Here is a 15,922-nt window from a genome sequence, read left to right on the forward strand (position 1 = left end):
CGCAGGCCGTCGCTGCAGTCTGCGCGGAGATCCGCCTCGGCGACAGGGGAGGGCGGGGAAGGGGAGGGGAGGGGAGGACGCTAAAGCCCTCTCCCAGCATCGCTTCTAGACCGCCGAAAACTAAATCCGTGCTCCGGCATTTCACAGTTCTGGCTGCTGTGTGGTTCCTCTAAGGCTGGTTGTGCACTGAGATACTGGTTATGCTTGGCAGATAACGAATGGCACGGAGTCTGGCTGGCTGGTAACCAAATTGCTAGTACGAAAACAAATTGAGAGGAATGGTTTCTGCATCTTACCAGACCTGAACGCTGAATTGCCCTTGTGTGCATTAGTTTTCAGTTCTGTGGATAGATCTTAGATGGAGATTCAGGTCAGTAATGATACCAAAATGCAAAAAGACTGAGGCATTGGGGCTCTTGGGGATATGTATGAAAGTTTTTGATATCTGTGTAACTTTTGTTCATCTTCTCCTTGAGGAATTTTGGAAGGTGTAGCCCAATCTACCAAATACTTAGAATGTTGTCACTGAGTTTGCGGCAGGACAAAGTTGCTGTATATTCGTATGGTTTCTGTGATTGCTATAAGCAGTGTAATCCTATCTGGCATTGAAATAGAATTCAAGTTTGTGTAGTACAGATGTGCAAGTTAGGGTTCTTTTCACTAATGGAGCAGAAAGGTTGATTTCTTGAGAGAGTTGAAGTGTGAACATAACCATGCAGACAAGGAATTGCTTTGTGTTCTCTTTTGCTGTGAAATACGTTTTGAATTGATTGAGATACAAACTTCTGAAAACTTGATATTTATATGTACTTTGTGGGGCTTGGTTTGTGGATAGCTTCCAAAAGCTCTGAATATGCTTATCTGTGTCCCAAGCCATGTAACTTCTTCATGACATCTCTCTTAAATGTGCTTCCAAGGTTTGTTCACGTTGGCAAGTATGAAACTGGTATTTTTGACAGGATGCAGGGACTATATCCAGAAGAATGTTTTCCCCTCAGGTTGCCCATTCTGGGCTGGGAGTCGGTGTATTGGTGTTAAAAATGCTGTGTGTTTCATAATCCCTTATTAGTAATACAAACAATACTGTTAATGTATCAAGCGGTAGGCAAGGTGTTCTTAGTGTCCACTGCAACAGATAGCTGCATCTATCATGTAGTGTCAGTTCTTGTATCGAGCTTGCTTATCCATCCTTATCTTCAAGTAAGAAGGCATGCTTTGCTGTCTTCCTTCTAAAGTGTAATAAGGAACGTATTTTCTATTGTACATATAGCAACACTACTGCTGCCCTATCTTCATGGGCAATATCTTGTCTGATGTATTCAAAGTTAATGGATTTACTTCATGGTTGTCTTGCTGCTGGTAGATACACTGTGATACAGCACACCCCACATATTCCCCACTTGATTTCTGACCTGGTGATCCCATTCAGCCCTGTGACAAAGGGTTGTAGCTCCTCAGACTTAGTTTGTTCTCTGAGTTCTAGGATGCAGAGTGGGAAGGAAAAAAAGGGCGCTCAAATCGCCTGAAGTAACTTAAGGAGAACTTTGTCTATAGAGACTGGAAAATCAGGTATAAAGTGCCAAAGATTAATGCAGAGTCAAGTCTAACTTCTTCTGTGTGGTTTACAGTATAGTCTTTAATTACATACAGCTGTATTTCTGTGCTATAAGCTGTCTCGTTCAGTTAAGAATGTCGTCTACAAATGAGCCACAGTATTTCAGGAATTGTAAGGCTTTTTTGCTTGCATTTGAGGCAATAGTTCCTGGGCCCAGAAGAATCTGTATGTATGTAACTGAAAGAGAACACTGTACTGTACATGCATGTTGTTTACAAGGACAATTTTAATTCTGGTATTTTCTGATCCTGCTCAATACTATTTTAATGCTTTCTCTGTGTTGTAAGGTATGTAGTGAATTTACTGTACTGGTTAAAATACTGTGATAGTTTCAAGCATATTGTTGCTTAGTAAAAATGATTGTGTTTTTTGAACGGTTGTTTTTTGTCATTCCGGTTTCACCAACGTGCTATAAGCTGTCTCGTTCAGTTAAGAATGTCGTCTACAAATGAGCCACAGTATTTCAGGAACTGTAAGGCTTTTTTGCTTGCATTTGAGGCAATAGTTCCTGGGCCCAGAAGAATCTGTATGTATGTAACTGAAAGAGAACACTGTACTGTACATGCATGTTGTTTACAAGGACAACTTTAATTCTGGTATTTTCTGATCCTGCTCAATACTATTTTAATGCTTTCTCTGTGTTGTAAGGTATGTAGTGAATTTACTGTACTGGTTAAAATACTGTGATAGTTTCAAGCATATTGTTGCTTAGTAAAAATGATTGTGTTTTTTGAACGGTTGTTTTTTGTCATTCCGGTTTCACCAACATCCTCTTTATTAGGGCAGGCTGATGAGAGAAACTGGTAAATCTTAATTTAGAAATAAAAATTCATTAATTTCATAACGTGTTACAGGTTCCTGTGACTGTAACTTCTGTTCCTCTAACCAGTTGAAAGTTTCACAAGCATCATATGTCTGAATGACCAAGTCAGAATCATGAGAACCGTTGTTAAAATATCAGCAGTTTCCTTCTATTAGGAATAATGAATTTTAATTATCTTCACATTAGTGTCAGTTTAAATCAAATCTAACTCTCCAGTATTTGCTTTAAATGAGCATTGAGGACCTCCGATCATGGGGCAACGCTTTCTGCTTAAAAACCCACAAAGGATGGGACAGGAAGACAGGAATTGTTAGGTCTTTCTTGATTCTGAAAGAGAATGTGGTTGTCTTGGCTGTGATTTCTTGATAAAGGCAACAAAGTTCAAATATTCAGAATGAAATTTCTAGTCAAATGAAAACAAATCCATATGGAACTGTTTAAATAAGAAGCCTGAATTTGGAGGTTTTCAACAATCATGCAGACAATTTGGGTGACCTAATTGAGCTCAGTTGTTTGTGAATTACTTTTAATTCCTCCAATAAAAGAAGTTAGAGGAGGTCTAGGTATTCTGGTAACAATATTAAGCACCTAATGTCTACTTTTAAAAACCTGTCCCTGAGTTATTTTGATTATTATCGCAATATGCAGTGTATTTGCTGTTGTTTTGTGTTACCACTATTTTCACTTTATGTTGTTTCAAATAAGTTCTTACTGTGAGACTAGAAGAATTGCTAGAGAGATTAGTCATCCATCTGTGGACCAAGCAATTCTTTTAAATTCAGCAATGAAAGTGGTTAGATTTCATGCTGAATGTAGCACTTAACTGTTGCTTGTTTTGTTTTCTGAAGTAGGAGGTGTCCTGGGGATCACGTGGTTTTTGTTGAATGTGTTGGAATTCTGAATGTTGGATTTTTTTTTTTAGCCTGATCATGTTTTGGTGTGAGTTTTTATAAGGAGAATAAGATATTTTGTACTTCTGTGTTCTTAAGAGACTGCCTGCACGTAATCATGTATTAGCTAAGCCTAAGAGGAACCTGAAGTTCCTCTGTAGACAGCTAATCATTGTCTGTCTTAAGACTGGATTATGACTGTAGCAACAGTACAAAAATTTTCAGATGTAACTCGTCAGTGGAGAAGAGAGGTCCTGATCTTTGGTGATTGGGTGTGGTTTTGCAGTGAAAGGCAGAAGTGAGAGCTCAGGTGGATGTTCCTCCTGGCTGCTTTGCATTAATGGTGACTACCACCGTTCTCATGGGGCTGTTCCCAATGCCAGAGATTTTCTGGGAATTAACAATGATAAGGCTGTACACTCCTCTCTTAATGTATCCCAACTTAGTAAGTAAAAGGCGGTTGTGGCAGGCTGAGTTAGGGTAATTCTCCATTGCTATTCCTTGCTCTAGAGAGATTTTGTTGTTACGATAGTCCTCTTCAAAGAAAAACAAAAAGGTATTTATTTAAGCACTAAAATGTATATACCTCACTCAGTTAGTAGTTTTGTTTGGAATAAACTTTCTGTGTGAAAGAGTTCTCTGTCGTTCTTTAAGACTGTGTCCAGCAGATGAAGAGTCTGTTGTCCAGGTGGATCGTAATGCAGAATCCCACTGAGTCGAGTCTTTCCCCTTGAAGCTGTGTGGTTGTAGCTGTCCCACCGAACTTGGGTAGTACAGATTGTAAGAGCATGACACACAGAAATGAACCATAGTTGTTGTCTCTCAACCTCTGTAGATGGAAGTACTGCTATTAAATGATCTAGGTTATTACATAGTTAAAATATGTTCTTTAAAAATGCAAATTTAGAAAATGCCTCCCATGTCAGTGTGCTTATAAAGACTTATAATATGCTCATGAAGATTGAGTGTATTTTTGTGACTCATACAGAGTATTGATGCAGAACATGTTATGCTAGCACTTTGGTGAAATAGTATGTTGACGTGTTTTAATAAGATGAAGTTGATAGAATTTGACATCTGGGGAAAAGTGAAAGGGTGAAGTCAGTAAAGAGGTAGAGAAAACAAACACTGGTTTAATTGGGGGGGAACGACAAGGGGAAGAAGCGATAGATGGGCATCTGGCCAGGATTCTTAACCAGCTCCACGTCTTTCCTGTCTCTCTCTTTGTCAGCTAACTGTTCCTCCAGTTCAGGTTGCAGTTCTCAACACAAATTAAGGCTAAATCTCAATACCACCACCACCACCCCCTTTATTGCTAGCTGTGGATATATACAGGAATTTAAACCCCTTTAAAAACACAAGGAAACTTCTAAGGATGGGTGAGGGCAAGTATTAAAAGGTACAGTTTATGTGGAAATTCAAGGACTCAGAAAGAGGAAATTCTACTTTATGGCTACTTGTGCAACTTCAGTTTATGGGTTTAACTTTTTATGTGGCTATAGAGTTTAATAAATGATATTCTCATATTTTCCCCTTAAAAAACCTTGCTTCATTCAGTACATGAGTGGCATGCACTAAAAGGTGTAATTCAGTTACACGAAAGGCTGAAACTTCTTCCTCTCCCTTGCCCAACCCAAGTTTTTGGATGCTTGATTTTGCAATTTAGCTAGTAGAATTTTTATCTTCATGTGAGTACGTATCATATAACGGCCTTTTGTTTGTATTAGAAGCCGGGCACCTGGTATTGGGCATTTTAGACAAAAGCTTTGTGGAAACACCATTTATTACTACATTAAACATGATATATAGCGAATGTTGCAGATTTGCACCATGTTCATATGTTTGTGGATTGTGGAAGCGTAAATTATAGGGTGCTATAGGTATGGAGGAAGTTGGCCTTTCACTGACATTCAGTAAATTCTGTGGTCCTAGCCTTTATCAGCCATGAAAGTGACATCTCAGCCTGAATCATGTTTGTTGTCTAGATTGGGACTTTCATTGGTGCCAGATAAATAATTATTTGGAAGAGGCAAGCAAGTGGAAAGTAATCTGTAACCCCTTTCAAAGAATACTGAATTTCTAAGGTGAGCAGTGCTGTGGATTATTATCTTAAGTGTTAGCTTTCATCTTTGCTGGAAAGAATTTAAATGTTCAAAATTGAAACATTTTATCTTCAACATGTGTGATGTATTTGGTGGGCCAAATTTTGTTGTTTCAAGTAATGTATGATTGTGAAATTGGCCTATATTTGATAGGAGAAATTAGAGAATGAAATCTGTAACTGTTGCAGTTAATGCATGTGTTAAGTTTGAGAGGGAGTGCAAAGTTCTGTTCATGCAAATGTTTGTTTTGTTTGGGGTTTTTTTTTGGGGGGGGGGGTTTTTGAGTTTTTTGTTGTTGTGGTTTTGTTCTGTTTTTTGTTGGGGATTTTTTGAGGGTAACATGATACTTGGTGACTTCAGTAAGGGTGCAGATATCATTGCTCCTAGAAGGAATGCATTCATGCTCTTAATTTGTGGGGGTTTTATTATGTTTTTTAAAAAAAATCAGTTTGTATGGCAAAGTAAAAGATACAAAAATGTTTGTTTTGCTTCCTCCTAACCCCTCTCCCTACTTTTTTTTCCTTTTGATTAGTGCTAAATCAGCAGTTTTAAAGAACAGTTTCTATTAGAAAACATGCCTCTCTATTTCCAGACACAAGCTGCTGCTTTTTGCTGCTGGCTTTGATAAAAATTCATTAACAAAGCAGAATGAACTTCCTTTTAATGTCATAAGCTTGTGAAATGTGTACAAGCATACTTTTCAGAGTACTTTTTTTTTTTTTTTAAGGTCCCAAAAATGCACACAATTTACAGGAGATTAAATCTTCTGTCTGGAGCATGAGTCTCATTTGAGCATTGGTGAATTTCACTGAAGTTGGTAGAACTAGTTGGTATTTGTTACCTGTTGGTATTACACTGGTTTTACAAGTGTATGTTTAGAATAAATGTTTTGAGTAGAATTATTCCACGTACATGAGGAATTTTGCTGGTTCGGATTTATCCTAGAAGAAGGGAAGATGAAAATTAAGAATGTCTAAGGATGATTAATATCATGTGAATGTCCATTCCTGTATACTGCTTGTATTGCTATGTGTTGGCTAAAGGCTTCTGAAGTGCTGCTACTATAATTTTTGTGTTTTATGCATACATTCCCATGGAGGTTAGCAAAAGGGACTTCTATCTCTAAAATAATCATATAAATTAAAGTTTACTTGTTTCTCAAAAGTAAGTGTAGAATAACATTTTGTATACTACTTTAGAAGAAAAGCTTTAACTGGCCAATAGAGCCCAGGAAAATGACAGAGGAAAATATTTGCTCTATGCCTTGACTCTTGGTTTGTTTTTTCTTTTTGTTGCAGGTATTAAAATATGCTGTTGTCAATAGGAATGCTGATGTTGTCTGCCACTCAGATATACACCATTTTGACTGTTCAGTTATTTGCTTTCCTGAATCTTTTACCCGTGGAGGCAGATATTTTAGCAGTAAGTGCAAGAATGTTTTTCTACATAAACAAAATCTCTATAAAATTGAGTCTTTTTTTAAACTATTCTATTAATGGATCAGGACAATACATGTTATAGCAGGTTGCTTGGAATGGAATTTCCTTAACAGTTTAGTTCAATAAAATAATAAATTGTACATTTTCAAATGAGCTTACAGATGATGTGTGCTCAGATACCATGACAGTGAAAACACGTAGTTCTCTTAGTAATTTTAAAAGTTCCTATCTGAGCAGATACCCTATAGCATCTTATAACCCAGTTAAAAGAATTTCATGATTATTTGGTTTAGACAGCAATTTAACTTTTGGTAATGGATGCCACTTTGTAGGGTAACTGCATGTAAATAAATAAAGCAAAGTAATCTTTTATGGCTAGTATAATTTATGTGTGTGCTAGAGGCCTTGTCAGTAAAATTTTTGTGTATGTAACACCTAGATAACTTTTTTAAATGTCTGACAATCTATGCTATCCATGAAGAATATTTATTGGGTGTGTAGAATTTTAAATGATCAGCCTAATAAACAGTACGTTGAACATAAAGTCAGTGGTAAAAGTTGTTGCTGGGCTATTTATTGCCAACTTTAGATATCGTGTAGTTTTATGGAGGAAGTTATATGTGTCTTTGTAGGACAGAGATTAAGCCACTGAAATAATTAAATGTAAGTACTGTAGGCTGTATATTCTCTGTGAGTTAGTGATATCCAAGAGAGTTGTTAAAATGTATCAATTCATTTAGGAGAACAGTGTAAAACCCTTGTAGCTAAATGTTAAAGTTTTTGGTAATGTGGGGCTGATGAATACTGAATTATGTTATTTGGATCTTCGGGTTGTTACTGTTCTATTATTTTTTGTAGATAAAAAAATTTAAGAAAGAATTAATGCAGATGGATAATTGCTTTATTATGGAACTGACATCACCATTCTGTTGTGAAATTTTAAACCAGCTTTCTACTGTAAACCTGATTTTTTCCCCTCCCTCCTTTCCTTTCTCACCAAGCCCATGCTTCCTCTTTTCGTTTAAAAAAAAAAGCCTAATTTTGATTCTTGCTACTTCCTCCCTTAGAGAAGAGATTTAAAAACAAAACAAAAAACCTACCAGCCTCAAAAAAAAACCTGAGGCATTTTGCAAATTTAGTTTAATTTCTTCTATTTAAGCCTCCATATGCAGTATTCTGAAATAACTCCATCTAAAAATGAAGTATCTTTTATTCCTGGATATTTGGAAGTTACAGATATGTTCTGAGAATATCTTTGAAGTAGTAAATGAAGATATGAACTAGACACTTATTAAAACTTTGCTGTGAAAAGGAGCCAGTGGAAGTATCTGAGATACCCAGAAGAAGACGGAATGTTTGCCCACTGGGTCACACGGAATTGAAGGCATGCAGATAGTTTATAATCTTGAGATATTTCATGGTTTAATGATTGCCTGTTTGGGAAGCAAAATTCCAGCTGAAGTTTTGGGCTTGCCAAAGAAAGAAATACTTCTTTTCCCTACTGATTTAGGTGTATTTTTATGCTTCTGTGTTCTCGCATAGCTGCAGCCTCAAATGAAGGATTATGTTTGTGTAAAGTCCTGTTATGTGTATATGAAGCATGATTGGTTGTTTTTTAAATAAGGGATAAAAATAAATAGGTTTGTGTCTGACTCCTAGCTTAAGTTGGGGCTTGCTAAGTGATTCAAGGGAAAACTTACAGTAGTACAAGATCAGGAAGGATGTTTTGAAGAAGGTAGGTGACTAAATAGTGAGGATGGAGGAAGATAGTGTACAGGCACAGAGCCGTGCTACGTGATGGGAGGATGGAAGATCAGGAGAAGAGGTTGTATGGAGCAGACTGATTGCACAGAACAAAACCGCTTCCCTGAAATTTAGTTCCATTCCTACCTCTTTCCCCTCAATTTTATTAAAGTCTGTGGGAAGGAAGCTCCTTTGAAATGTTGTTCTTTTGAAAGAGTTAAGATAAATCATGGTAGCATTTTTCTTTGAACTATGGTTTGAGTTCCCCTATTGATAAAGCTGGCTACTAGGAAATGTCCCTCTGAATTAAACATGATCCTTACTTGATGGTTCTGTATGACAACTGGATGATACAATGAATAAACAAATATTTCTGAGTCATTAAGCTATTTAATAAAACATACCAGCTGATGTGCATTCAAGTCAGTTACTGTATAATTCACAACTTCTGCAGGAAACTAACTTTTTTTATTTTTAATGAAAAAAAAATTAGCATGCATACAATTTGCACTTTTTATTGTATGAATTCTGCATTGGTTAGGCATATCCTTGAGCTACAAAAGATGAACAAGGAAGGGGGAAACAAAGCTTCCACAGATCTAAGGTCTATACAGTATTCCTCTGTTTTGAAATGAAAGCTCATAATTAGTATAAAACAAAACTGTAGAGATAGTAGCTGAAAACTAAGCTGAATAGATAGCAGGGAATTGAGAAGATATTGCATATGGAGGCTATTCTTTGTCTACAGTAAACCACCTGTTAAAAGCTGTTCCTTCCCGTATGGAAGTGAATTTGAAGAAAAAAATACCCAAACAACAACAACAAAACCACTCCAAGAACGCCACCATCCAAAAGACCCCCCACACTCCAAAACCCCAGCTCTTCAGATTTTTGCTTTTTTGGGGTTGTTTTGTAGTTTCTCTCCTGCAAATATGATGATATTTGAATAGCAGACAGTAGAAAGATTTAACATACAGATAATTTAACAAAAGATCTGTTACTTACTTTCTTGTTTTGACAACGAGATAAGAGTGATGTTGCCATATGATTGGAAGACAAGTAGAAGAAGCAATTTTGTGATTTTATTGATGTGGTCACAAGAGGTCCTATGTCTGATAAATATTTTAATCTAAAAAGATACATAGTGTTGTTTATTTCTATTTATGCTTGTTACCTATTTCTCTCTTGTTGCAAACCTGAATTTTCTTTAAAATTTATTTCTTTTAGTATAACCTTGAAAATGGAACCCAGACCTTTGATGATCTACCTGCTAGATTTGGCTACAGACTTCCAGCAGAAGGCTTGAAGGTAAAAATAAATAAATAACCTGAATATATATAGAGGACTGTATCTGCTGAACACTTATTCTGTAAGCTAAAAAAGATAAACGAATATAGTACTGAGGGAAAATAAATACAGAACTGATGAATCTACTGCTCAAGCGAAACAAATATGTAAAGGGTTTGATATGAACTGTTGCCTGTAAATAGGAGAGTCATCGGCTAAGAAGAGAATTTTGGTAATCTGACCTTTGTATGTAAGGGAGAATTTGCTGAACACTTTTAATAAATAAATTAAAAATAGCTGAATGGTGGGAATCTAAGAAACTGGTTTGGTAGACCATTGTTTTCTCTGAAGTTGGTGGCGATACTGATATATGATGTCAGTTACCTTGCACTGGTATTAGTGGATGCCAGATTGAATTTTGTCTTTTTTTTTCCTAATATTTGGAGGATTTATTGTCTCTGTAGGGTTGTATATTGGTGAGCCGTTTCACACTGTAAAGTGTGGAAAGGCAAGAGGGATTATCTTCCTTGAATGTGGCCCCCGTTGAGTGCTGTGTAAAGGAGTTGTACTTTCCCAAGAAAATGAGTTATAAGAATTGTTGCTAGTTCGCTTGTCTCCTTGCCTTTCTTAAGCAACTGAATGGAGAAGCTCAGGGGCCGCAGTTTCCGTTCAGTTGCAATCCGCACCCCATAGCAGATGAGAAGTTCCCCATTCTCTCAGTGCTGCTCTCAGCCATGTGTTGCACTAATGCCATATTATTTTACTCCATCATTAAGTGGGGAAGGTCCAGACAGCACATATACATGGTTTTGTTAGTTATCTATTACAGTCTTAATACTCCAAATAAAATCATATTGGGATAGGAATGCTGTGACATGACTTGAAAACTGGCCATAGGATTATTAACAGAAGGCACTAGTAAGTGATAATATATTGAATTAGTAGGAAAAGTACATGTGACTTCTAAAATTATTTTAGTTTGTTAATCCAGTTTTCTTTGATATATAAACCCAAAAAGTAGGTAAATATTAAGCCATATTAAACTGTAAAGTGCACGTGGTATTAGAGAAGACAGAAGTAAGGTGTAAAGATTTGCAAATGTTAATGGAACTGGAAAGGGAAAAATCATATTGACATATTATGCAAAGTGATTAATGTGCAAAAAAAATCAAAGATGGGAATACATATAGGGCTTTATCATTATTTTGCACTAGATTAGAAATTCTGAAGACCTGATGTCTTCTGCAATAGAGCAGGAAGCAGGTTTTGTACAGTGAAATAATTCCTTTTCCATGTGTCTAATGCAGTTAATACACTCGGAATGTAGTAAGATATGTATATGGACTGAATGAAATTAATAAAGGGAAATTACATTCAAGGTGAGATGTGAAAGGACTATGAAGATTAAACAAATGTGGCTTCTATAAGCAACAATGTTCTACTTTTTCTGACTTCTGCTTAGGCAGTAGCTGTCTATGCATTCTGGTGGCAGTAGTCAGTAACTGATGTGAAGACAAACTCACTTTTATCTGCATAAAAGAAGATAGAGGAGGTAGAAAATAAATTTATTTTAAAATAATTTTTATATGGTGGTGTTAACACTGTAAACATAGTACTATGTTTACTATACTAAGTGCGTAAACATAGTCCTGCTGCTTAGAAAAGTATTTAACATCTAGATCAATATCCTGTTCAGTTACAGTCTTTGCATCCTCTGAGGGAAGCTTGTTGCTGAGATTATGTAGCTGATGCTTGTTGTCAGATACTGGTGTGCTGTGCTGAATTCAAGTACGGTGGGCATGCTGCATTTTTCTCTTTGCCTAATGTAAGATGCCTATGCAGAGACACGAACCGTTTACTTTCTCTAGGATCACATTCCTGCAGTGTCAGTAAGTTTGTTCATTTCAGATAAAATTTATTTTCTGTTCCTCTCCTGTACTTGAAATGCTCATGTACAAGAAAGGAGATTTAGTTTAGCCATCCAAACATTTTACTACTTGTGTGACGTTCAGGTTTCATTACTTTTTTTTTTTTCTTACTGTGGGAGTAGCTACATGGAGTCAGTCTTGTGGCAGTAACTTGTTTGTCTGGCTGTCACTTTGAACAGTGCATTAGTAAGTATTTATGACTGAGATATGCTTTTATTTTGTGTAAGAATTTGAAGCTGTAAGCATATTTAGGTAGACCACCTTCCAAGTTCTGGTGAAGTATTGCTATCATTTACACACCTGTGGAGACAGTGAACAGCACATGAGGGCAGAGAGCTGCTTTCCTGTTTGTGCTGTCTGTAGCCTGTATGGCCCCAAAATCTGGCTCCACAGCATCGCTGATGTTGCAATGCTTGTGAGTAAGCAATATGCAAAAAAATGAAGCTCATGTGAAGGTACAAAGTTGTTGGATCACTCTTTGATTGTATGGTGTCCTTTTAATCCCAAAGGGGAATAAGCTGCTGTAAGAATTCCTGTAACTCTTAGGAATTCCTCTGCAAATGAAACCTCAAGGACACTTCATTTTCATGCCCAGTGGGTTTTGTCATGGAGAGAACTGGTGTTAGAGCCATATAGCTGTATACTGACTGTATTGAGAAACAGAGGGCAATTAAGTGATTTGCCCAAGTAGTGAGCCAATTTAATACATCAAAAATAGATATAAGGAGCTTTGATTCTAACCTTTGTAACTGTTAGACAGCTCAGTGTCTTAAATAAGGTAGATGCCATCACCTGGGTAGAAATACTAATGAGTTTTAGTTCTGAATATAATATTAAATCTTTTTTCTTTGTTTGCATTAAAATTTTAATTATTTTTTTAAAATGTGGTGATGTTAGTTGAAATAGGATGAAAATACTTCTTCGATGTTTAAGATTTAATAATATGCAACTTACAGAATCTGACATTGTGTTTTACAATAGCTGGTGCCAAAGCATAAATGTAGGTAATGTAGTGTGTACTGTAGTCATAAAGTGGTTGGTAATTTGTGTCTGTGTCCTTACAAGAACAGCTCCTCAGTCAAAGATATTTAAGAATGTATGGTAGCATTAAGAAAAATCCAGTCTAGTCAGTTAGCCTTTGGTTTCTACATATGTATTTCTGGAACAGTAACATGATGTTATGCAATTTGTGTAAAACTTCTCTGTAGAATGCAGTTGATTCCAGATATGCCACTCTGGTTAAAAACGAGTAAATACTTTGTGTGAAACTACATAAGTACATTTGCTATATGAATCACGGGAAACTTAGGGACCTAAATTTGGCTTTCAGCAAATCAGTGTAGAATTTTCAGTGGATATTGCTTTTAATTGTTATAGATTGTAATGTTGTGCCTGCCACTGCACACTTGGCAAGGAACAGATTGCTGGTGCAGCTTCTCTGCCAAAATGGATATTATCATGACAAAAATCTATTCTTCAAAACAAAACTGCTTCTCTCTGTTGTAGGTTAAAGTTCATGAATAATATGTATTCACGCAAAAAATGTAAGATGATATGTAAAAAGTACACTTAAACTGACAGTTTATATATAAACTTACATATATTTTATATTTAAACTGGCAGTTTATATGTACATTTATAGATAATTAGATATATAGAGAGATGTCATCACCTGTGGGGAAATAATTATGATATATAATTATATATAAAGTTGTCAGTGAAAACAGAGTTTGAAGCTCTCAAGGATATTTCTAGAACTGTAACAATAATTTCTTGAGCCCACAGCAGTGCAGCTTCTCCTTATCTTTATTTGCATAAAACAAGTTACTTATATCCTTATTTTCTGGCAATTCACCACTTTTATCTGTATGATAACTTGCTCTAGCTTTAAAACAGACTTAAACAAGGGTGAATCTTGTAGGAATATTCTTATGTCAAATGGTACTCCACTTCATTGGTGTCCAAAAGCCTCTCTCACGCTGTGACCTTAATGCAGAAAAACTACTTTCTTTGAAAGGTGTTTGTGAAGAGGTGTATTTCAAGTGAAGGGTAGACAAAACCTCCTCTAGGTATACGGTCCGGAATATTTCTGTATCTTGGTAATCAAAATATGTTGTGAAGAGACTGACAGAAGGGAAGCTTAATTAATATGAATTAGTTAATAATTAGATTTATATTAATCTAATTAATAAAGAAGCCCTTTTTCAGGTGATCTAGAGATTTGACCAAGGAAGCAAGCATATTCTAGTAAAGGAAAAAGGGAAGGTCTGTTCTCTTTACAGTGAGAACAAATAGCATTGTACAGTATGCGTGATATTCCTTTGGCAGTTGTCTTGCATAAATTTCCGTATTGGTGGTGTTTACAGAGTATTTACAGTAGTAGGGAAGGAAGTTCAAGGGAGTAGTCAACACTGAAGTCACAGCATCATGGAGAAAGACTGGTGTCAATGCACTCAGTATTCAAGTGAGCATGTTTCCTCTGAGAGAAGCTGTAGAATTTTTCAGCAGATGTTAAAGCATGAGGTTAGGAGAGTTTCTACTCCAAACTCTTTCAGTGGTGGAGTACTAACTCGGTCACCTAAAAACAATCCAAAGATTGCTTCAAGATTGATATTGCCACAATTTCCTACTTCTGTGGATCTTTCAGCTGTAGCAGACTTGATGATCGATAGTCTTTGCTTACCATAGTAAACCAGCTATGTTGTATGCTAGTTCAGTGTTGATTTCACGTGCCTAACTTTCTTCAGTTTCCCCTTTTAATTGCCAAGTACTAATCTTGTGTTAGTGCTTCTTAGGCTATTATACTTTGGTTTTCTTGATTAGTCTCCATACGTCTTAGGATAATAATTCCACAACATTAATGTAGCATATGCAGTCCTCTTCATGCTGAATTATACTGCAGTCTGAGTTACGAACTTCAGATGATATAATTGGAAAAACTATTTTCTTTCTAACTTTCTAATTCTTTACAGATGTGAAGATTCTGACGAATCAAAATAAATAGGGATGTAGCAGGAATCTTGTTATGATATAGGATTGAGTTGATCATAAGAATTTGTTTAGCTATTGTATAAGAATGTTTTCTTTCCTCGTATTTGTCTTCCAACCCTTTCTGTAAGACAAAGAGAAATGAAGCTCCTGTTTCTGTTCCTGTTTTCTAGGGATTCTTAATAAATTCAAAACCAGAGAATGCATGTGAGCCTATAGCACCACCTCCGCTGAAAGACAACTCGTCCAGTGCTTTTATTGTGTTAATTCGAAGGCTTGAGTGCAACTTTGATGTCAAGGTAAGATTTCCACTCCCCCCTATTTTTTTTTTAATAGCTTTTTAATACAATCATCTTCTTGTGACTCACACTGAGACCCCATGAACAAAGGTAGTGTCACAGCTGGTTGTTGGGGAGAGAAGGCGGTGCACTGCCACATAGAAACAGGCACAAGTGGCAGGATGGGAATGTTTTTAAATGGGTGCAACAGCTAGATGTTATGTTATGAAGTATTTATATTATAAAATTTTTGACCTGCAGCTGAAATGAAGTATTCTCTGTGTCATTTTAAAAATACAAAATTAGAATTATTTGTGTTTGGCTAGAATATGTGGTTTTCTTGAAAATGACCCTGAGGGAATTGGCTGATGTAGTTGCCAAGCCCCTCTCCATGATATTTGAAAAGTCATGGCAGTCAGGTGAAGTCCCTGGTGACTGGAAAAAGGGAAACATTGTGCCCATTTTCAAAAAGGGTAGAAAGGAAGACGCTGGAAACTACCGACCTGTCAGCCTCACCGCTGTGCCTGAGAAGATCATGGAACAGATCCTCCTAGAAGCTATGCTGAGGCCAGGGAGGTGATTAGAGATAGCCAGCATGGCTTCACCAAGGGCAAGTCTTGCCTGACAAACCTAGTGGCTTTCTATGATGGTGCGACAGCATCAGTGGACAAGGGAAAACCAACAGACATCATCTATCTGGACTTCTGCAAAGCCTTTGACACGGTCCCCCACAACATCCTTCTCTCTAAATTGGAGAGCTATGGATTTGATGGGTGGACTGTTCGGTGGATAAGGAACTGGCTGGATGGTCGTGTCCAGAGGGTAGTGG

The 15,922-nt window shown here is 36.7% G+C and overlaps 2 protein-coding genes across 3 annotated transcripts in view; one reads left to right on the plus strand and one right to left on the minus strand.

Annotated features, from left to right (window-relative positions):
- The window catches only part of COMMD2 (COMM domain containing 2), an 11,321-nt gene extending 9,896 nt beyond the window's left edge, over window positions 1–1,425 (minus strand). Inside the window, exon 1 of the mRNA XM_035890037.1 lies at window positions 1,413–1,425. Within this exon, the coding sequence (XP_035745930.1) occupies window positions 1,413–1,425 (13 nt within the window). The remainder of the gene's footprint in view (window positions 1–1,412) is intronic.
- Window positions 101–15,922, plus strand: part of RNF13 (ring finger protein 13) — a 46,346-nt gene continuing 30,524 nt past the window's right edge. The window contains exons 1-5 of one of the 2 annotated variants that reach the window (XM_035889949.1): window positions 101–370; window positions 5,314–5,412; window positions 6,729–6,852; window positions 9,840–9,920; window positions 14,989–15,114. In XM_035889949.1, coding sequence (XP_035745842.1) covers window positions 6,739–6,852; window positions 9,840–9,920; window positions 14,989–15,114 — 321 coding nt within the window. In that variant the 5' untranslated portion in view covers window positions 101–370; window positions 5,314–5,412; window positions 6,729–6,738. The remainder of the gene's footprint in view (window positions 371–5,313; window positions 5,413–6,728; window positions 6,853–9,839; window positions 9,921–14,988; window positions 15,115–15,922) is intronic. The other variant, XM_009634403.2, reaches the window with a different exon arrangement.

The sequence above is a fragment of the Egretta garzetta genome, unplaced genomic scaffold, assembly GCF_000687185.1.
Source record: "Egretta garzetta isolate BGI_Z169 unplaced genomic scaffold, ASM68718v1 scaffold172, whole genome shotgun sequence".
NCBI classification, from domain to species: Eukaryota; Metazoa; Chordata; class Aves; order Pelecaniformes; family Ardeidae; genus Egretta; species Egretta garzetta.